Source organism: Siniperca chuatsi, linkage group LG12 (genome assembly GCF_020085105.1).
Source record: "Siniperca chuatsi isolate FFG_IHB_CAS linkage group LG12, ASM2008510v1, whole genome shotgun sequence".
In the NCBI taxonomy this organism is placed as follows: domain Eukaryota; kingdom Metazoa; phylum Chordata; class Actinopteri; order Centrarchiformes; family Sinipercidae; genus Siniperca; species Siniperca chuatsi.
In genome coordinates this window covers 26587535-26609205 of record NC_058053.1, presented here as the reverse complement: position 1 = coordinate 26609205, position 21671 = coordinate 26587535, and the positions used below count along the sequence as shown (strand labels likewise).

The window sequence follows — 21671 nt, the reverse complement described above, 5'->3', positions numbered from 1 at the left end:
TAGCCATGAAAGAGCAACCAACAGCTTCATCATTCTCTACAAGTTGTGGAAAAATATTCCTTTAAATAAACGAATAAAATGATTCACAGACTTATCAGCATCACTGACACACGGCTGGAAACAAAATATACTGTATGTTCCAACAACATGGTGTTATCAAACAATCCATGAGACATACAGAGCTGCATGTTAGAAGCCAAGAGAATTAATGCCACACATCAAGAAAATACAACTTCAAAGAGTTAATAAGATTGGTATCATTTTTTTTGGCTGGAAGATCAGCACCACTGTTCTCACAAGTCTGGAATATCTCTGTTTTCCCAAACCCCACACAGTGACTCATTCACAAACACTGTTAGGTTTCAAGAAGAAGAATTAAAGGCTGATAAAGATGTTCCCTTCTAAAGACTCAGTCAGAGATAAGATGGTCAAGCTACTGATATAGTGTGTCTGCCTGTCTGTGTGTGACCTCTGCAATGTATGACTCGATGACTTCATAATTTGATGAAGGCCTAGTGGTCACACTCATGGTCAGATTACCTAGTGTGATAATATATTAAGAAATATATATATATTAATAATGTAATAATGTACAAGATTCTTGTCTAACTTTACATGTCTGTCATTTTATCTGTTTGACAGAAAAAATCACCATTTAAAATTTCAAAAGGTAACAGGTGAGACCCTGTTTTGTTTGTCTCATGCACACAAACGAGGACGCACACGCACCCGCATTGCACGCAGGTGACAAAATACACGTTCCTCCTAGTGGTTTCACACTATTCCACTGATCTACAGGGACAGTAATGCGCCAAGAAACACAGCAATGCACCAGCAAAGGCAGTGATGAAGGAGACTGCAGGATGTAAACAATGCAGGATTTAAAATGCTTACAAAAAAACTCCATAGGGCGCCTTTAACACAGGCTTGCAGCAGGAGCAGTGCTTGATGCCCCAATCCACAATCAGAATAAAGCACCCCATTGCCCCACATAGGTGTTGTAGTTCAGTCTACATGGTCTGCATACCAGATTGGGGCTTTGGTTTTGCACTGCATATAGCCAGTCTACTGGTACCTGAAAGGTTATGTCCTTGTCCGTGACTCGCAGTGTGACATCTGCATGGCCCTCCCTTGTCGTGGACACACTCAAAATGGCGCTGGGGGCTGGTTGACGACGACCATCCAAAAGCTCAAATCTCTATGAAAGAGTGCCACAGAATGCGTGTAGGCCAAAATGAATGCCTTTGAATACTGTATCTTATCTGATGTTCGGACCATAACAAGCATGCACATTAGATGATACCACATACAGACAGTCACAGTTTGACAGGTGGTTCACATGACTTACACTGAGTACACCCTCCACAGCGGTGTGACCATCCTTGCCCAGGATGCTCTTGTAGGGGTAAAGTCTCTGGACTAGCTGCTGGGAGGACAGCATGGGAAAAGCGTTCTGCAAAAACACAGAAAGGACAGGCATTGGACAGTAGCATCCACGGACCAACAGACGTCTGTTTTTCTTTTTCACTTTTCTCTCTCTCTCTCTCTCTCTCTCTCTCTAAGGCACAGTAAGGAAGATTTAGAGTGCCTGGAGTCTCACCAGCACGTGGAGGGCAGGAAGCAGGTTGTCCACAGGGAAGTCAGGAAGGCCAAGGTTGGATGATTCCTGGGAGCACAGCGTAGTGGCTAGTGACAGCAGCTGGGACACCCTGGCACACAGGATACAACCGAATATTGCACATCAAAAACTACTGAGAGGTCAAAGACTACAAAAGAATACTCACAAGTCACACACGCCATTTAATAATATATATGGTCTAAGCTTCAGTAAATGTTTACTTTTGATTTACCTTTCTGCAGCAATATTTGGTCCTGCTGTGTACAACAGCTCCAACTGGTCCTGAAAAGAAAACAATAGCAAGATGAAAATAGCACTTTAAAATTAAGGGGCGCAGACATGTTAAAGGGCACAAGTTCAATATCTCAAAGATTTATTGTTGAAAACAGTTTGCTGAGAGGGTAGAAACACTGAGTGGCAGCTGAATTGATGTTCACAAGACGTGGCTACAATCTGAAAATGAGACAAGCAACATAAAATGTGAAATGTTAATTAAATGTATTTGACACATGAAAATAACAGGTGTACCCTGCTAATTTGTCACACTTAATTCCTCACAAGCTACAAAATAAAGAGCCAGTTCATCCAAATTACAAACATTGAAAAATTACATTTAACAGTAATGTCTTCATCTTTCCAGTGTCCATATCCCATTTCCTCTGCATGCTGCTTGCTATGGACTTTTTTATAGGGACTATGTTTTTAATAGAAAGAAGTTACAATTACGTTTGTTCACAGTGTGTTATGTGGATTTTTCAGGGTAATGAAAATAGGATCACTGGGGAGAACAAGTTACATGATCTCCCCTTTTTTTCTTTTCTCTCATTATTGAAACATTTTGGTGGTGGGAAATTTTTGGTGTTAGATAATCACTTAATTCCTGGACTGACCTTGAATGGTAGGTAATAGATGTCTCTAGCCTGGAAGCGAGAGCGGAGAGGAGGATCCAACGGGTTGCCCTTGTACTTGGGGACAGGAAGACCAAGAGCGATGACCCGAAAGTCCTCACTTACACGAACAATCTTCCAGCTGTCCAGCTCCTCTTTGGTGTGCTCCTGCAATGCATCAAGGTATAAAACACTCCAATCCTTTTCTACTGTCTGTAACTTCCTGTCATTTTACACATTTTATATTAAATGCAATTTTTATGCAAAAGGCTAACGATACACAGGATGTAACAAGTACAGACCCTGAATGTTACACAGTATTTATGGCAACAGAAACACAAGACGAGCACTGTAGGAGTAGTGTGAAAATGCACTGCTTAAGTGTGAAGATTCAGAAAGATAAGGCTCCATAAACAACAGCCATGATCATGAAAAATGATTATCTTCTTAAATGTAAACCATGGTTAATTGCATAACACCTAGATACAAAGGAGTGGAGTCTGTCACCCTTAGCTGTAGTCTAATGATAAAAGATTATCATTATGTTTAATTTCCAAACCAGAAAGCTTTGATTGAGAACGCCTTAAAGACCTTAAAACCCTCAAAGGTGTTTGGCTTATGTAGGCGAGTGTGCTGCTCTGACCTGCAGCAGCTTGTCGTAACGCTCAGCTGACATGAGGAAGCGTCCGTCCTCCAGCTGCATCTCTCTGTTCTCCAGCAGGTTGTTAAGGACAGGCAGAACATTTCTCTCTGCCTTCTCAAGCCCCTCCAGGACCAGGACTCGACCTTGTGTTGCCGCCCTTACAGCACACTGGGGACAAACACATTCGAAACTGATCAGTTACAGTAACTCAGGCAGTACTCCAGAAATAATTTGAGATGTGGGGGAAGATTTTGGTACCAGGAAACGGCTAATTTTAAGGCGAAATCAGTTCAACGTCAGGTCAAATCTGCTGCTCCATTGTCCAGCACAACCTCTGACCCTGTGTAAATGTTAATAGTGCTAAAAGCATTTATACAAAGAGCAATCTGACTGTGCATCAGTTCTTACTGCCCGTGCTCTAGTGACAACACGAGCCGGCCATAAAGCCTTTCCTGAGGATGTCCTCAGCTTATTGTGTTCAGAACGTCCTCCAAACCGAGCTTCAAAACAGCCTCAGCTTTTTTAGGAAGGCATGTTTTCTACCACCAAATGTGGGATAAAAAACTTTGTTCTACTCGGTGTAGTTTATGCAGCATGTGTGTGTGTACATGTATATGCGTGTGTAGACGCACATTTCTGCAGAAATCAAAAAGCACATCTGACGTCAAGAGGCAGGAAACTTTAGCTGTCTGGGTGGACCGCAGAGCAAGTGGCCATATAATTAGGTTAACATGTAAATACGCGGCAGGTTGTGTGGGAAGCACAGCCATAAAACTATAGTGAGGACCAGATGCTCTATATTTAATTCTTGATCCATTTTCGGCACCAACGCTGTAATCAGATAATTGTTAGAAATGTAAGTGACGCAGGATGCCAAGGGAGACGGGGAAGCACAGACAAGCCTTGTTTTCTGCTTGACACTAACTGTGCAGAAAAAAGAACTTCGTCCCAGCAGAGGCTGAGAAGGTTTTAGCAAAAATTTAGCAATGAATGTTATTGAGAGCTGAATGAATAGAATAGTGAAAGGAGTAGGAGTATGCATATAAAGAGTGATAGGTCTACAGCGATATATAAAAGCCATTTTCCATATCATCACCTGCACTGTCTCTTTGTGCAGTATGTAACGTTTAATTGTCATTCCATAATGCATGCCCTGTGTGTACTCGTCAATGACTCATTTGAATGCACAGATTTAATCTTAACTTGTGTGCGTGCACAAGTCAACGACTTTTGTGGGACTGGGATATGTTTTCCTCCAAACTGTTTGCAGGTAAGATCCATATTTGACCAGGAGGACCACATGAACAATAATACACACAAATCCTTGATAATATATGCTTTAAGGCAAGTTCTAAGCCATAAAATAGCAAATGAAACACAACTGAGATTGAAAAGATACAAAGCAACAGTCTAATAGATTTAGGATTCCATTATATTTTCAAAACTGAATGATCTCGCATATTATATGATATTTATATTTGATGCCACAAGGTGTCAAATACAATAATTCACTATTTTTGGCACACTTGACTAACATGCTTTGCACTACAGATACAATTTGAGTTTTCACATATCTGTTGTTCATGCCTGATATCTACAGAGGGATGTTCTCTGATGCTGGCAGGTCTCTGTCCAGAAACACTTCAGATTACATGAAGGTACAAGGCAGCCATTAGTTTTGGGTCTGCTGCAGTCTCTAATGTTTAAGAATCGTTCCGTTCCATTTGCATGGCCCAAATACCTGGTTATTAGTTTCTAATTTTACAACAAACTGTTCCTGTTTTTACCTCCACACGTGTGCAGCTTTGTGTTGATTCTGCATTAACCGTGCCAGTGACACTCTCTTTCTCTCAGCCCACTCCACACCAGTGCTTGCATTTGAAGTAAGAACTATCATTAATGAACTTTGTTTGTGTTTTAGATGCCATGTATTGTTAATAATAATTTTTGAAAAACATTTTTGCTTGGCTTTGCCTGGTTTTGATGCTCAGTTACCACAGATCTGTACACAGCACTAAGGGCTTTTGCCCTTAAATTGGATTGTTTGGATGTTTACTCGCGACATGTGACCGACATATTGCTTAGAAAGTGCATCCAATTAATTTATTTTTAAAAAGAACTTGCTGCAGAGGCTAATTATAGGTTAGCTATACACTGGTTTCAGTTCAAATTCAGCTCTAGTGGAGGTGGCAAGCTTTCCTTCCAAGCCATCCTTCATACAAACTTGGGGGATGGGGTGATGCTTGGACTGAAGGAGGAAAGGGGCAAAAAAAGAAAGCAAGAACTAAAAAGAGTGAGACTGAAGTGGAGGGATGTGAGGGGAGGGAAAGAGTAAGCACAGGGACTGACACGTTAAGTCTGAATATAGCGCTCCAAATCAGCACAGGGCCCTGAGGAATACTTGGATGTTCTAGTTAACACACAAACACACACCTCCTACGATACCAAACTATTCTCAAAGAGAAAAGCTCCCTAATTTGCACCCACACATCTTCAATCCCTCACACAAGATAAGTGTCAGATACTGTAATGTGTACATATACTCACTAATGGCACCCACAGGCACACACAAAAATTAACTAGTTGTATCCAATAAACCAACTCATAAACCATCATATGCCAACTCACACGGACAAACACCCTGCCCACATTTCATTAGATGGCACAAATTCCATGAGATTTGAGGAACGCCAGAAATAAGCAATCTCTTCACACTTATTAGTACCATCAATACTGTTGTATCTATTCATGAGCTGCTTCCATGGAAACAGTGGACACCTGTTTTCATTTTGATGAGAAGGTGGGAGGTGAATGAGCCTCAGAGAGTTGAAGGGGCTGGCTAGCTTTCCTTGTTGCAGGAAACAGAAAATGTATCAACCAGCCTTGGTAGATACATTACTGTGTCATCAGTGGATAAGGACGAGTGGACAGACGGGAAACAATTTAATCATTCAGAGACAGCTTCCAAGACTTTGGACCAGGACATTACCATGACTATTTGTCAAAAGTGTTAATGTCCGGTTTAGACTATCTTTTAGCGTTAGGAACTAAGGCTATGTGACTGTCCACTCTTGGGCCTCACTTCGGTATCATGGAAGTGGTGCAACAGTGGCACACCTGCAGAGCAACTGTCAAAGGGCCTGGATTTGTGTTTTAAAAAAGCAATTGGTCTGTACTGGACAGTCAAATCAGACCACGAGGGCTGGAAGTTTCCCTCACGAGGAAATAAATATCATTGCCCAGTATGTACGGAGAAACAAGGTGCGAATTCTGTACTGTGTATGGCAACTGATGATGGATGTGTGTTATTATTGCTCCCTAGTTCAGTACATAGTGAATTAATTATTGGATTGGTTTCAGTTTGAATGAACATTTGAACACTATTGAGTACATGATTACAAGACAGCACTTGACCACATCAATAATACAGCTCTCTGGAGTAAGGTCAAGTAGAGTAATGAATCATGAAAATAATAAACTGTACAAACTGTAAAAGATATGCTGCTGGGTCAAGGTACTCTTCACAAAGCAAACATAGAAAACACTGCTACAGCTAATGACTTTAAGAATTGGTAAGTTGGAGCACCCGCAATGGTCAACAACAGTCAATACTGTTGCCAATGTTTGTTTAGTGGCACAACAAATCAAACTTGACCCTATTATTACTTGTAGCTGTGTGTGACACCTTAGCATCGTCTGCTCTACATGTAGAAAAGCAGAACTATAATTATGCCGCTTCTAGTTATTGAGCAAAGAGCAAAGTGCATTCTGGGAATTCTGCCACTGTCAACTGAACTTCAGAAATAAAGAAAAATGTTGTTCAAATACTTTAACACTAGATGTTTTTTAAAAGATGTTTCACTATTATACACAAGGTTTAATAGTTTGCAGCTGAGAGTATCACAAAGATCCAGCATTCGTTAGTATGCACGCCGACTTTTAGCATACAGTTTGTTTTTCACATTTCAAGTCTGAAGACATTTCACAGCTAATGATTCAGACAACAATCACACGTGCAGATAGAACTGAACTGGTAGTAAAATAAAACATGTTTCTGTTATGCTGTAGGCTGCCACTGAAATTGTCTAACGCCATGCTGCCAATCATGCAAGATGTAATCAAGGTACACATTTGTAGGCAGTGTGTCTGGTGCCTACACAATGACACCGCAAAATGGGCTGCAGATAGAACACACATACTGTACCTGTCCTGCTGCTTCAGAGGAGGAAGTCAACTAGTTGATTATTCAGTCTCAGAAAAGGCCTATTTATGAATTAGACTGTAATGTACTGTAGATAGAATTAAAAGGAGGTTTCTGGCTTTCAGTCTCATGAACTGTGTGGCGATTTCATTTTGTTTAGAAAAAGAAATAAATATTAGAAAACAGTGTTTTGATCGCAGACAAAAGACGTAATTATTCACGTAATTAACTAATGTTCATGATTGTGTCCTAGCTTACAGCCCATAATGATGATACAGGTAATTGGTAATTGGTAGGTAATGGGTTTTTCTGGAGCGGTCTATGTGGGTACATCTTTACACACAAGCATAGGTTTTTGATAATAAAACTGCTGTGGTTAGTAACGCTTTCCCTTTATGGAACCCTGCCATTGATTTTAGTAAAAGAAATATCACTATGAGCCATCTAACAATCAAATTAGAAAAGTCTGCTAGAGCCAAACAAAACTGCCACATCAGCAGGGTGACAGCCCTAATGCTCAATCTGCACTGGCACATAAATAGGCCCCTTACCTTCTATTAAATTATAAAACCACTCAGAAGCAATGGCTGGGGTGCAGTGCAGAGTAGAAGCAAGCGTTTGCAGTACAGATCCGTCTTTTTCACCAGTGATGCTTCCAATGAGAAATCTATACATATACAGTACATATGATATATACATATTAATAGAATATCACTTTCTTCAGTTACCACTATACTACTGAAAAAAGTGGGGTGACACTCTACAGTAACCGAACTCCCTTCCAGCTTCAGTCTAATTACAAGAAACTCAAACTAATTAGCCGTGAGTTTTACTGTTCCAGAAGAGCAGGTCTGTGAGTGAAGCCTAAAGGATGAATGTGCTGAGAATAAAACATGAAAAACTTCACCCTGTTTCCATGGAGTTTATATTTAAACTGTTATGCAACTGATTTATTTTTTACACAGATGAAGCCATGTGCTAATTAGCTGTGGATAATGACATGACTGAGTAAATGTTAATTATCACAGCTTATCATCATTTGCCACTGCTGGCTCCTTGAAGCCCAATGACAGGGTTTAATGATCAGGCTTATGTGGATTTTGTTTGTTTTGTTTTTTCCATAATTGTTTTTCTGTACCAGTGAGAAATGAATGGAGATGAATGGGGAACAGAAAGTTCTCCTTAGAGAAACCAGCCTTGATAATGAGGAACTGCTGGTCTCCATGGTTACTTGACTTACAAAGTCAGAGTGTGGGGGTGTATGTTTGCATAAAGCTTGATCGATCACAAAGTGATACTGTAGTAGAGAGGGTAGGGCACGCTCCATTATTGTCCCACCCTTGCTGAAAATTGTTGTCTAACAATGTTTCAGTTGTGGAAAAAAAGATTATAGATGTGCTCCATGTTCCAATTATTGACAACTTGCTTTCAGTATTGGTCATATCAGTTCTTCACAGTGTTATACAGACATTTAGCCAGAACCTGATTATTGTTGTTCTAAATTTGTGTTTTAAGCCTATTTAATCTAAAACATTGTGAAAAATGAAAGAATGTTTGTAATGGCTTGTGCAAACCCAATGTCATGTCTAAAATTTGAAAAATCTTTTAGTAAAACCATCTCAGTTCGTTGTGTTGAGCTAGAAATGAGCCATGAACCTAATATGTGCACACGTGTTGTGGGCTAAAATGGGATTTGTTCTTGCTTTATCCTCTTCTCCTTGTTGTCCTGCATGCGCCCCTTCTGCGTAGTGCTGCACACATACATTTGGCTCTACCAGCACTACACAGATTTATGATAACGTATTCCAAATCCTTGTGTGATTGAGAATAATGATATGTAATATAATAATAATGATCTGTTTTTGAATCTTTGCTTCGAGAAGGCATGTCTTCAGCCACCCGAATAGGAAACATAAATGGGTAGAATTGACAAGGTGATAGAGCCTATCCCAGCATCCATTAAGCGAGAGACAGGGTACATGCTGGAGCGGTCGAGTCTATGACAAGGGTAACACATATAGACGGACATCCACATTCACACTCAAAGAAAATGTAGTGAGTGCACATAACAATCACATTCAAATGTTACTGTGTCAAAAATTCACTGGCTAGTATGGCAAATAACTTGATATATCTGGAAAAGCTAATTTTACACCAACTTGGGTTCATTTCAAACCCTGCTTGTTAGACAGTGTATAAATCCAAAGAAAAACTACAAGCACCCAGTGGATCTACCTGGTCTATGTAGAAGGCCGTCCCTGAGCGGATCTCTCTCCTCTGTTTCAGGTCAGTCTCCGTGGTGTCCCTGGACAGAGCAACATACTCTACTTCCCGTTTGGTCAACTCCTGGTCAACAACAAAGGAAAAACTTTGAGCTTTGAACAGCACTTCAAAAAACCCACGGAAAAGTTTCAGACTTTTGTTGTACAAGAAAAAAATATGTGAGAATTTTGCAAACAAAATGTCACAAACTAGGCCAATAAATACATATTACAAGGGGTGAGACGTTGTCCAAACAATCAATTTAAAATCTACATTTCCAGAAGGAACTGCACATTTCTAAAGAGATATCTAGGATGATTGGAATATAACATATACAATATGAATTACATTTTAGGTGGAATTTAGCTTCAATTCCAAATTTCTTATTTCTTTACAATAAACATTGTTGTTGCCAAACATCTTTATACAACTCTGTCAACGTATTGTGTCTGTAAGCAGTGATAAACTATTTCATTCGTATCTGAAGTTGGTTTTTTGGGGTATTACAGTCTGTCATAGTTTAGTTATAGTTTTACAAATACTTGAATATGTAAGAGTTTTCACATGCCGTCACTTGACAGCTCGTCTGTGTGTTATGTGTGTACTTACGAGGTACTGCATAGCTATGGATCGTCTCAGGGGTCCTGGGGGGCCAATGAGGAACACGTCCTGGCCCAAAAGGTCTTTCTGCATAATCCATCGCAGGTGCTGAGCCACTGTCTGGGGTACGGAGTCTGAAACTAGCAAACCCAAACAAAATAAAGTTTTAGTAACTTTTGTTTTATCTGCTGCCACTGTCTTGCTCTCATTTCATGCAGACATATATTTTGTACAGACGTTTCTAAACACGTGCACACAGAAATGTACATACTGTGTTTAACAGGAACAAGTTCTGGATTCCGGGGTGTTTTGAGTTTGTAAGAGATCTCTCCAATCGTCACTGTGTCGCCTGCAAAAACAGGGGTGACCAATACATGAGAAGGTCCTTCACAGACAAAGCGATAATCAGGACAGTACAGTATCAGTTTCTACTGGTATTTAACTTTCAGTTTTAGCCATGGCTGACACCTTTGACACAGTAAGAATATAAAGAGTTTCCCCTCGGGGATCAATAAAGTATTTCTGATTCTGATAAAAACACAGCGGTTAATATTTTGCTAGCAGATAAATAGCCCTGGTCTGTGCCTCTCATGTAACCATCATTTTTAGATTTGAGACTTTTGCATTGATGGAGTCACTGAGCTAAACATCTGTTTTCCCTTCAAAAAATTCAAACTTAAAGGTTGTTAGAAAAACCTTGCTGCTGTTTTGAATAAGTTTCTAAATTCCTAAAGGAGTATTGTAATCCAGATGGTATTAAAATAAAAAGTCTGCTGCATATTTTTTTTCTCTACAGACATTTTGTCACAGCAGAACAAGCACAGGTGTATAATAAAATTAATGATGGCTGAATTCCATTAAGCTGCTTCAGTTTCAGTGTCCTGGTTTTGTGCATGGTGGCTCATTGTCACACTGTCATGGCTGACTGGGATACTTGAATTGAACGGAGCCCTCGTTACCATTGCAAGTAACACCTGTGCTTTTCCTATGACAGGTAAAAATGTCTGCTGGCCTATACAGAAACTGTGTGTTTGCCAAGTTGCCATGATGACAGGCGAAGTAACATATGCTTGCTCTTTTTGTACAACCCAAGACAATACTGTATATTATATTGGTATATAACGTTATGTAATAATATGAATTAATATGAATAAAGATTCATAAAAAAATCCATTTCGGTGATGCATCCTGGAAAGCGATAATGACATCTTTGTTTGGCTGAACAAGAACTGCAACGAGGAAAACGTATGAAAAGATCCTCTCTGTTGCAGTCTGATGAAAGAGTCTTTGAGCAACCTGGAAATGTCTTTAAAACAGACCTACGCAGCTTTTCAAGGTTTGGTTTGTATCTATCTTTGAGAAGAAAAAAACACATGCTTAGCTCTGTGACTCAAATGTCGCTAATTAGCTCATTATCATTGCAAAAGTTTACAGTACATTAAAGGTAAGGATAGGCAGTTTTATTCATAAAGCACGTTTCATACACAGAGGTCGATTCAAGGTGCTGTACAGAGAAGTTAAAACAACACAACTGAAAAGAGCAATATAAAAGAATAAAAAATAAATGGTTAAGATTTAAAAAATAATAATAATACAATGAAGATAAGGTTTTAAAAACATTTAGTTAAAAGCGGGCTTGAGAACAATGCGGTTTTCAGTCTGGATTTAAAAGCTGCAATGGTTGGGGCATTCCTAAAAACCATCAGGCAGCTGGTTCCAGCGCTGTGCTGCATAATGACCAAAAACCGCTTCCCCTTGTTTAGACTTTGCCCTGGGCACCACTGGCAGTCCACTCCCCAGTGATCTAAGAGGTCTGCAGGGTTATATTGCTCAAGCTTATCAATTATATATTTAGGGCCAACTCCATGTAGAGATTTACAAATAAGTGATAAGACTTTAAAATCAACTATGTGGCTTAACTGGCAACCAGTGTAGAGATGTAAGAACTGGGGTGATATGGATATAAATATGTCTTTTAGGGCTGAGTTTTAGCATAACTCTGATAAGGAAGGTTGTTGTTCTGAAGGATGTGGCCAAGTGGGAGCATGTACAGGTTAAACAGAAGAGAATTGACCCTTTGAGGGACACCACAGGTCAAAGGGCATGCGTTTTGAATTATGGTTCCCAATAGCGACAAAATAATCCCTGCAATCCAAATATGATTTCAGCCATTTTAAAACTGTTCCAAAAAAGCCAACCCAGTTTTCCAATCCATGTAAAGGTATACTGTGATCGACGGTTGGTATCAAAGGCTGCACTAAGACCTAAAAGCCCTAAAACTGATGTCTTGCCTAAATCCTTATTAAAACGAACATCACTGAACACCTTTAACTTATAAGAGCCGTCTCTGTGCTTAAAGGCTAAAGCTGAGGCTAGCTAGTAACACGACCTCGCACGGCTAAGTACCTGACTTTAACCTTTAACCTATTACCTAGTTGTCCGTGTTCCCAGTTCCAAGTCATGCTCACGTTAAATGCTAATCGCACACTTGTCATCTTGTTGTGTTCAACTAGTTGGAAAACATTTACAATCACCAGCATTTGTCACCTAGCAACCACGCAGTTTCATTGCTGCCCAAAGTTGGGTAGCTAGCAATCGAGCTAATTTCTATCCGGCTGTTACAGTAGACTAAATGTACTACTTTGTGACTACAGATTAGCTATCTCCGATAGAAAAGAAACTTAAACATGTACACATTTCTTTTGCGCTTGCTGTTCCGGCAGCGGTACAACCTGGTTCAGACTGACAGGCTACCTGAGGATGTGCTGAGAAGTTTGACCTCATGAGCTCTCCACATCCAGCCGTCTCTTCCCAGGACAGCACCCAAAATATTCCGCATTCTCCTCGCAGCGACGGCCGCTGCCGTGCCGCTGCGTAATATCTGGGAGTGCATACTGAAACTATGCTGTTGCCATCCAAAACATAGTATAAAATAAAGTCCACAAGCTTGTCAAGCTATGTTCTGACCGGCCTTATTCCCATTTCATAACATCTGTCAGCTCATTTTGTGGGAGTCGGAAGATAATAAAAGACGGACAAACGGGTCCGGGGCTAAAGTCATCCGTAATGGTTTCACGTTTTTTTTTTTGACGCGTTCCGACCTAGTATTTACAACATTAATAACACCGTAATGCCACTATAACAGTTATTGCGCTGCTTTCTTGTGGTAAATAAAATAGTACAATAAATGTTTTGTATAAATAAGCTTACATTGTTTATCTATTTGATTTCTTTAAGCTATAGGCTTGCCTTTGTGTTTGTCTTAGTGGCCTAAAGCCCGAAGCTTAGAAATAATATCGACAGTCCTACATTTCTCGGAGTTTTTCGCAATCTCATGGTATGTCCAAAGTATTTCTCTCTCCAAGAAGGTGTTGATCTGTATATCTTTATCTTTATATTTAATTTGACTTAAATTGTTTTATTTTATTACCGTGTCCCACATGTGCTTTTCTCTGTCGCAAACCCTTCTCTCAGTACATAAATTGTGTTTTAAATGTAGCATAAATCCAAAACACAAATCATTTGTATTAATCTAAATATTTTTGTCGGTCCTTCTCACTCACAGCACATCATAAAATTAAGCCCAGAACTATTCGCCTTAGGACAGAATGAAAAAAGATGTAAAACAACAACAACAATAGAGCACGTTAGAATTTATTGTCTTCCTTTGTTTGTTCTTCACACACCTTTGGTACTGTTATGATATGAAGGGACAGTTTTCTAAATTCACAAATCATGAAAATATTTTAATCAAGCGGTCAGTGTGTGTACAGAGCACATTTAAGAAATGCTGCTTTACAAAAAACAACTGCAGTCACATAAAAACTTAGAATTATAAATAATAAAATAAATAAATAAATACTTGTTAGTCTTTGAGTTCAAAGAAAGTTCAGTGAAGAGACGAAGAGCAAATGCGATCGTATTTAAATCAAATGACACGAGGAAAGGGGGAAATTGAGAAAATTGATCTCATGAATTGGATTAGCAAAGGCAATACTCGATCGATGACGTAATTTAAATTGCACGCACATAGCCTAAACGTCGACTTGCTCACTTGCACGCGCACATATGTAGCCCCCGCCGCACACTCACCGTGCGCGTGTGATCCCCGCCGGGCTTTGACAAACCTGTCCGCGCGCGTTTCGGCGGGTTTGACATTTATCACGTGGAGCGCCGACAGGCTCGGCCGTCGGCGGCGCACCGCGGAGGGACCCGAGCAGGCGGGAGCAGAGCGGTGCTGTGGTGGCGGTGGAGGGAGCACGAAGCGAAGTCATCCACCGTCTATCGGCGTGTTCAGTGCGCATATGAGCGGTGTAAGGGCGGCGAGGCAGGTCTTTCCCTGATTCGTGTCTTTTCTCCCCGGAGCGGACAGACAAGTCTGGGACTATGGAGGAGGTCTACCATTATACCCGCAGCCCTGCCTGGGAGGAACTGGTTAGTAACATCCAACACTGGATACTTTTTTCACCCCGTTTCTCATTTCACTACGAGCCTGCTCAGTTTCCCCAAAGACAATAATTAGACCTCTTACTATAACGCACTCGTGAGTCTCGCGGTCTGATTAGGAGTTCGTACTGAACTTGTCTTACACTTCGGAGGCGTTTCATCCTCTTTAACAGCCTGTTCGTTTAACGTGTTTTCCTTTCTGTCGCCGTTTGATTTTCATTGTCTTCCTTTCTTTGTAAGTGTTGGTTGTGGTAAAAGCAAAGTCAGATGCACTGGGGATGTTTAGGCAGACTCTAAATTGAATTGGATTTTACGGGCAACTCTTTATTCTCAGATGAACGAGTACGCGGACTCCTCTTCTCTTCTCGTCCCTAAATCGAGAGGAGGGTTTTTTTTTATGTTCCAGATAGGCTACCCAGTTTCCTCGTGGAATCCAACATGGCTTGCCCACTGCATGGAAATTAATTTTAACTCTGCCATGTCAAATTAATTTAGTCGTTCAGTCATATCCAGAGCAGGAGTCACTTATCAAGACTGTGAAAACCGGATTGTTAGATTTTTGGTGAAATAAATCAGCTACAGTAGTCTATATCACTGTGTGCATGAACACATCTCCCATACAACTATAGATGATCGGAACAGAATAGATAGGCAGCAGATTATAATGGCATTAATGTAACCTTTTAATGTATCACTGTGGCTTATGTTTGATTACAGGCGACATCATGAGTGCGGCTTTTTATTGATTTATTGTGCTGTTTCTTTTTAGTGGTTATCGCCTACTTACAGTTCTTGAGCGTCAAAGTTGACTTGAGGAAAAAAAAGAAAAAGAAATTTAAGACACAATAACTAACACTTGTTTTATTTCTGTGGCACTGATTGGGTGCAGTGTTTATGTAAAAGCGCCGCTAGGGTCTGCCGTGCCGCGGACATGTCCGCCGGTTTACGGAGCAGATGAGGCGGTCTCTAGCCTCAGTCTGGACTGGCCGTGCTGGCTGGAGCCATAACCACCAGCCAAACAGGGGCTGGGGGTTTTTTTTATATGCTGTGGAGCCCATCCCCACTGTGCCGCGACATGCTACATTATGCGTTTCGCAGCCCACACATAGCCTTGTTCCAGAAAACACAGCCGTCTTTATCACAGAGCCAGGGAGAGATGACAGCGAGGAGAGACGCTCCCCAGCCGCTCAGCAGCTCTCGCCTCCCGGAGAGGAAGGGAGCGGCGGGCCGGACGAAGGCTAACCCCGACTGGTTTTATCCCTCCCCTCGACAGGAGCCGGAGAAAGGGCCGGCGTCCGCAGCGGGGATCCATGCCCATGTGGTGGGGGCTGTCGCCGGCTCCGGTGGTGCGGACGAGTCCTCTGACAGCGAAGCAGAGCAGGAAGGCCCCCAGAAACTCATCCGGAAAGTGTCCACCTCAGGACAGATCAGGAGCAAGGTGAGACACATGTTCGTCTTTCTCTGACTTGTGTTTGAACGTATGTCTTCATGTGACTTGCTTTCTGCGGGCTGGGCTGGTCAAGAGACGTGTGTGTCGTGGGGTTTGTTGCCTTTCGGTCCTAATGAAGCAAACTGGCCCCTCAGCAGGCTGTTGGTGCTCCTTGCTGCTTTGCCATGTAGGGTGTATGCAGGACAAGGCAGGGCTGCTGCAGGCTGATGAATGATCTACGACTTGATCTTATTTTTTTTAGATGTTGCTTGGAATTACATACAAAACAACAGAGCTGTGTAACGTAGTAGAAAATTACAAATAAAAACTTACTTAAAACCTGTTGCACTTTGATCTGTATAAGTTTAAGTGTGTACCTAAAAAGTAGTACAACCTCAGTAAAGGTACAACTCATTTGATTTAAAGTGCACCTGTGATAGTACTAACAGCTGATTACACAGATTGTTGTATCTGTTTTTCATTCATTCTTTCCTGCAATACACAATATCATTTTGACTTTAATTTCATTCTAACCACTCCATCACAATAAACACACAGATATATATTTCCCCTCTCTTCTTGTAACTTAAATGTATAATATATATATATATATATATATATATATATATATATATATATATATATATATATATATATATATATATATGCAAGGTGCATAGTGCTTCACAAATGAAACGATCCGCTGTATCGCTGCGTTTGACTGCAGGACTAAGAAAGAGGATGCTGTGCTAATTCTTACCTCTGACACCTAAGCTTTCTTGGCCCACTTATCTTTTACACTATAAAAGAGTGCCGTCCTCCCGCACCAATGGATCCACTTAATTATTGAATGCTCCACTCCACCCCACCTACATTATTCAGCATGGGGGTATATTTAGAGGCCTGGGACACAGGAATGTGTGGCCATACCTTTCATATGCAAATTCCCCAAACAATGAGCTCATTTTGTCTGACCAGCATCAGTTAGTTAGTTGGAACAGAAGAGCAAGCGAATGTTTGGTAGGCTGCTTTAACTTCATAAATGATAAAAAATGGATGACCAAAGTTGTGATAGATTGATTTTCTGTCAGTTGACAGTTACAGCGTTATTATGTTGTACTCAATCATGAGCCAGTCTAAAGGGTGATATAATATACTGGACAAGTGTAAACATAGATCCAGCTGATGACTGTCCCTCATCAACTGATGTTTGTTGACATTTCCTGAAGAATTGTTTATTGTAAGTAGATTTTTCCATGCACGCAGTGATTCTTTATTCACCTGTCGCCTCTGAAGTTACGGCAGGAGTTTTAAAAGTGGATGAAAGTCAGGTTGATATGAGTCATGATGTACACTCCGACTGCAGTAATGTATGTATACTGCAGGGATGCTAATTGCATTGGCTGGCAGAGAGCCCAGATAGACCTAATCTGCTCTGCCGAACTATATACGGCAGGCTACATGTCACACTAGAATTAGTTCATACTGCTATCACAATGGTACAAAGCACTTCTACCCTAATTGTATCGGTGTGCTTAGCATGTTGACATTGTGGTAACAAAGGTCTCAGAGTTGTTGTCGTGTGGGTCAGTGGGTTTTTTTCTGTGAGAGTGTGTGTGTGTGTGTATGCTGAGAGTTACTAATGGATCATGCAGGCACTGACTCACTGAGTGTTGTTCCACTGGGTTGTTTGCTCAGCTCTGAACTGTGTGTGCGTGTGTGTGTGTGTGTGTGTGTGTGCACATGCAAGTGTACGTTTGCCCATCACATTGTCTATGTCCGTCCCTCTCCGTCCACTGTCTCTCTGGGTCTTTGGTTGCCACAGACAACCACATGTTTCGTCCCTCATTGTCCGACTCCATGGCAATGCTGCCTGTAAAACAGCTGGTTTGGTTGAAGGGGCACCTGTGCCACAGCAGGTCTCATCTGCTATCTTCTCAGATGTTCCCTCTCTGTGTTTACATTTAGTTTCAGTTTCGGGAAAATTTCAAGATAAACATAGCACTAAATCAAAGCAGACAAAGAGTGAGAAGGAAAAGCCAGCAAGTTTACAGAAATGTCCAACTTAACAATTACTTTAACGCAGCACGGAAGCTTTAAAAAGCCTTTTTCCATAAGAAATGAAATAAAAACTGCCAGTTGGGGATGGTCGTTTACCTGTAAACTCCTGTAGCGAGAATCGTCATGAAATTGGGCAGCTATACGCATGCTTTTATGAATATCGAGATAATTAAACAAAATTTTGTAAAAGTCTTGAAATATCTTTTTTGCAAAAAAAAAGAAATTTAAGAAAAATAAGATTTTGACACTCTATCATTATTGATTGCAGTATCTCTTAACTCCTGACAGAAGTGAACTGTAACTCTGGTGTTGTCCTTTGTCTCTGTCTCTTTCTCTACAACTGAAATCACTATTGTTAATAGCCACTTATAAACCCATCATGGCAAATCAATATATTGGCAGCTGTGAATAGTTGTTGTTGCTGAACGGTTGGCTGAAGCAGAGGTATTGAGGATCCTTCATCACTGCCCGATGCTCCGAGATTTCTCGTCAGACAGAAAGTAATGGGATTTGACCGCACACAGAGGGAATTTGATACTCTGTCATATGGGCATCAGGCACTGGCATGTTTCTCTTTCTTTCTCATGCAGTGGATGCAGTATTGTTGTAAATGCATTTTAGCCATTAAACTAGTCAGTTACAGTAAACACAAAACTATCTGGTAGAATCAGACTACATATTGTTCAAATATGTGGGGTTGAATAACAGTCTTTTCATAGCCTCTTCTCTCCTGTCATCTCCACTCTCAGCCCCCTCTCTGTCTTTTCAGGGTGTGCTGATGCAGCTGAAGAGAGCTTATACACTTGTGACTAATACTGTAGCTGTGTGATTGAAAGCAGAGCTAATGGCATGCCTGAGCCTGCTGCTGCTGCTGCTGCTGTACAGGGGACTGGGAAAGCTGCAAGAATAATCCAGATCAGAAAGGTGCTGAGTTAGGTGGGGTTGGGATGAGGCATTGTAAAGAATATTCATCTTCGGTCCATATTTCCCATGCATTGGAAGATGTGAGTCTGTGACTTACATTTATGGGAAGTAAGGCTGACTTTTTGGATAAATACTCTTGGGATCCGCTTTGGGTTGAGTCAGTTGATATTGGTTTAGTTTATTTAACCAGGAAGTCTTTTGAGATACATTCTCTCTTTTGCAAGAGAGACCAGGCCAAAATGGCAGCACGGGGTAGATTACGCAATATTCACATGCTGATTTTTGCCCATTTAATTTACCTTGCTCTTTGATAATATTTCCATCTGGTAGACACTCAAATAGGTAAGCATAAGAAGGAGAAACATGTCCCCAAAGCCTTCCTCAAAGTGTTGTGGGTTTTGCCCACTCAGATGTCTTGTACTTCCTATTCCTGACTCCTTTGTTTTCTTTACTGAAAGATTGTACTGAGACTATACTTAAACAGTAAATTTGCCACTAAAGTTCCATTTCAATTGAAGTGATGATGATAGGTTGAAAGGAACACAATACTGTAGATAAGGGAATATCTACTTCTAAATGTGTTGCAATGGTCTCACCTATTACTTTGTCAGTCGATCTGTATCTCTCACACTCTCAGAAATAGTAACTGTACATAATTTTGTTCCATAATCCAATATAGCACTGAAACCATGTAAAGTTGAGTCCTTTTCTGTCCAAAGCTGTAGCTGAATCTAATTGAGGTAATTGTGTATAAATTGCTGGCCTCAACAACATCACTTAACATCCCCTGTACCCACTTGACACATGTATAACTACCCATATATGTGGTCCAGTTGCACAAAGGAGATCACAGACAGGGGAATTACCCCTTCCCAACTATGATTGTAATTTTCGCATCACCGTGGTGAAATTTTAGCATGTGGTGGGAGTTGGAGGAGGAAGGGTACAGAGTTACAATTACACCCAACAGAGAGGACAATATGCCGAGACAGCTACAGGAGAGTGGTGGAGGTGCGGGAAACCGAGGAAGAAATGGAGAGAGAAATTGAGAGATTCAGCACTGGTCTCTAAAAGACTTGGTTGTTCTAAGCTCCACAGGCACTCCAGTCTTACTCAGGAATGACAAATGAATCAGTAATGGAGGTATAACAGAGTCTAACTGCATGGAATGAGTCCTGAGACAGTGGGCTTGTCTCAGCAGCCAGTCAGCATCCACTAAAACTAAGGACAGATAGGTAGTCTTCTCTATGGGCTGACCAATTACAGTCACAGCAGTTGAGTCTTATCAGTCATGAGTTGAAATCGCCAGACAGAGATAGATTTTCTTCTTGCAAGCTGAGATATCTCTCTTATTGTACTGCATGTATGTGTGTAGGTGTGTGTATGTGCAGTAGGTGCAAGGGCATACATGTATACATGTGTATGTGGTATCAAAGGGTCCTGCAAGACTCTGGTTCTGTATTTAGAAGAAGCTGCAATATTGGCAGGGAAAAAAGAGATGAGAGATCTTTCTCGTAGTTAGGCTAACAGGGAAGAAGCACTGACATAAACTCCCTCAGCAGCAGCGTTAGTGGAGGCATACAGAGCCTTTGGTGGCAAGTTTCTGATACGTCTACCACAGGCTGGCTGTCATTCCATGGCAGTGGGTCTTTGAGTAACGCCTGTTTGTTAAAGAAACCGTTAGACATTTTGGGATAAATGCTGATTTTATGTTTGTTCAAAGGCTACAGCCCGCAGCCAGTTAGCTTAGCTTAGCATAAAGACTGGAAACAGAGGGAAACCGCTAGCCTGGCTCTGTCCAAAGGTTACCAAATCCATCTATCATCCTATCTTGATTGTTTAATCCGTACAATGACTTGTTGGAGTCTCCACTGTTTGCCTGGCAACCTCACAGTGACCACAAGACTCCAGTACTAGTCACTGCCTCTGGCCAAAACACAGGCACGTAACCCCCCGTAAAAACCACACACTTCTGTTTTTGTACGGATTAAACAGAGTAATCCATAAACAGAGTACAGATTTAATACCTAGCGAGAATTTGACAGCCAGTGTCATAGAGAAGATGATTAAGTTCCCATTAAATGAGAATTAAGTTTTCACAATCATTCAGAAGAATTATTAAGAGCGCCAGGAGAGAATCGGAAACAGAATCAGCTTTATTGCTAATTTGCTTTGGTATTTTGGTGCAAAACAATAAACATAGTACAAATATAACGAAAGATAAAGCAAGTACTGCAGGTCAAGAATCATAAATATAAAATAGATTAAAGAATAATAAAAAATAGTATAAGAAAATAATATGACAGTGTGTGCAATGTGCAAAATATTTACATGAGAATGTGCAAAAGTTTACAGTATGAGTATACTGTACTAGAAGGGGTGGGGGGGTCGAGTGGGTATGAGAGTCAGTGTCAGTGGGGGTCCCGGGCCTTGTTGATGAGGCCGTTCTGCAGACGGGAAGAAACTGTTTTTGTGGCGTGAGGTTTTGGCCCTGCCAGAGGGGAGTTTCTGAAACAGTTTGTGTCCGGGTTGGGAGTGGTTTGCCCTTGTCCTTGGCAGTGGCAGCAGCGTACCAGATGGTGATGGAGAAGGTGAGGATG

The 21671-nt window shown here is 41.0% G+C and overlaps 2 protein-coding genes across 13 annotated transcripts in view; one reads left to right on the top strand and one right to left on the bottom strand.

Annotated features, from left to right (window-relative positions):
* vwa8 (von Willebrand factor A domain containing 8) overlaps positions 1–13240 on the bottom strand; it is a 72400-nt gene extending 59160 nt beyond the window's left edge. The window contains exons 1-10 of the mRNA XM_044216782.1: positions 12966–13240; positions 10483–10560; positions 10221–10351; positions 9585–9695; positions 3149–3316; positions 2509–2673; positions 1851–1900; positions 1601–1709; positions 1349–1453; positions 1076–1198 (exon numbers count right to left, since the gene is read on the bottom strand). Of these exons, the coding sequence (XP_044072717.1) occupies positions 1076–1198; positions 1349–1453; positions 1601–1709; positions 1851–1900; positions 2509–2673; positions 3149–3316; positions 9585–9695; positions 10221–10351; positions 10483–10560; positions 12966–13104 (1179 nt within the window). The 5' untranslated portion in view covers positions 13105–13240. The remainder of the gene's footprint in view (positions 1–1075; positions 1199–1348; positions 1454–1600; positions 1710–1850; positions 1901–2508; positions 2674–3148; positions 3317–9584; positions 9696–10220; positions 10352–10482; positions 10561–12965) is intronic.
* Positions 13241–14160: 920 nt separating this feature from the next.
* dgkh (diacylglycerol kinase, eta) overlaps positions 14161–21671 on the top strand; it is a 59591-nt gene continuing 52080 nt past the window's right edge. For 3 of the 12 annotated variants that reach the window (XM_044216881.1, XM_044216875.1, XM_044216872.1), the window contains exon 1: positions 14735–16095. In XM_044216881.1, coding sequence (XP_044072816.1) covers positions 15700–16095 — 396 coding nt within the window. In that variant the 5' untranslated portion in view covers positions 14735–15699. Of the gene's footprint in view, positions 14646–14732; positions 16096–21671 lie in introns of those variants that run through there. The other 9 variants (XM_044216888.1, XM_044216874.1, XM_044216877.1 and 6 more) reach the window with 8 other exon arrangements.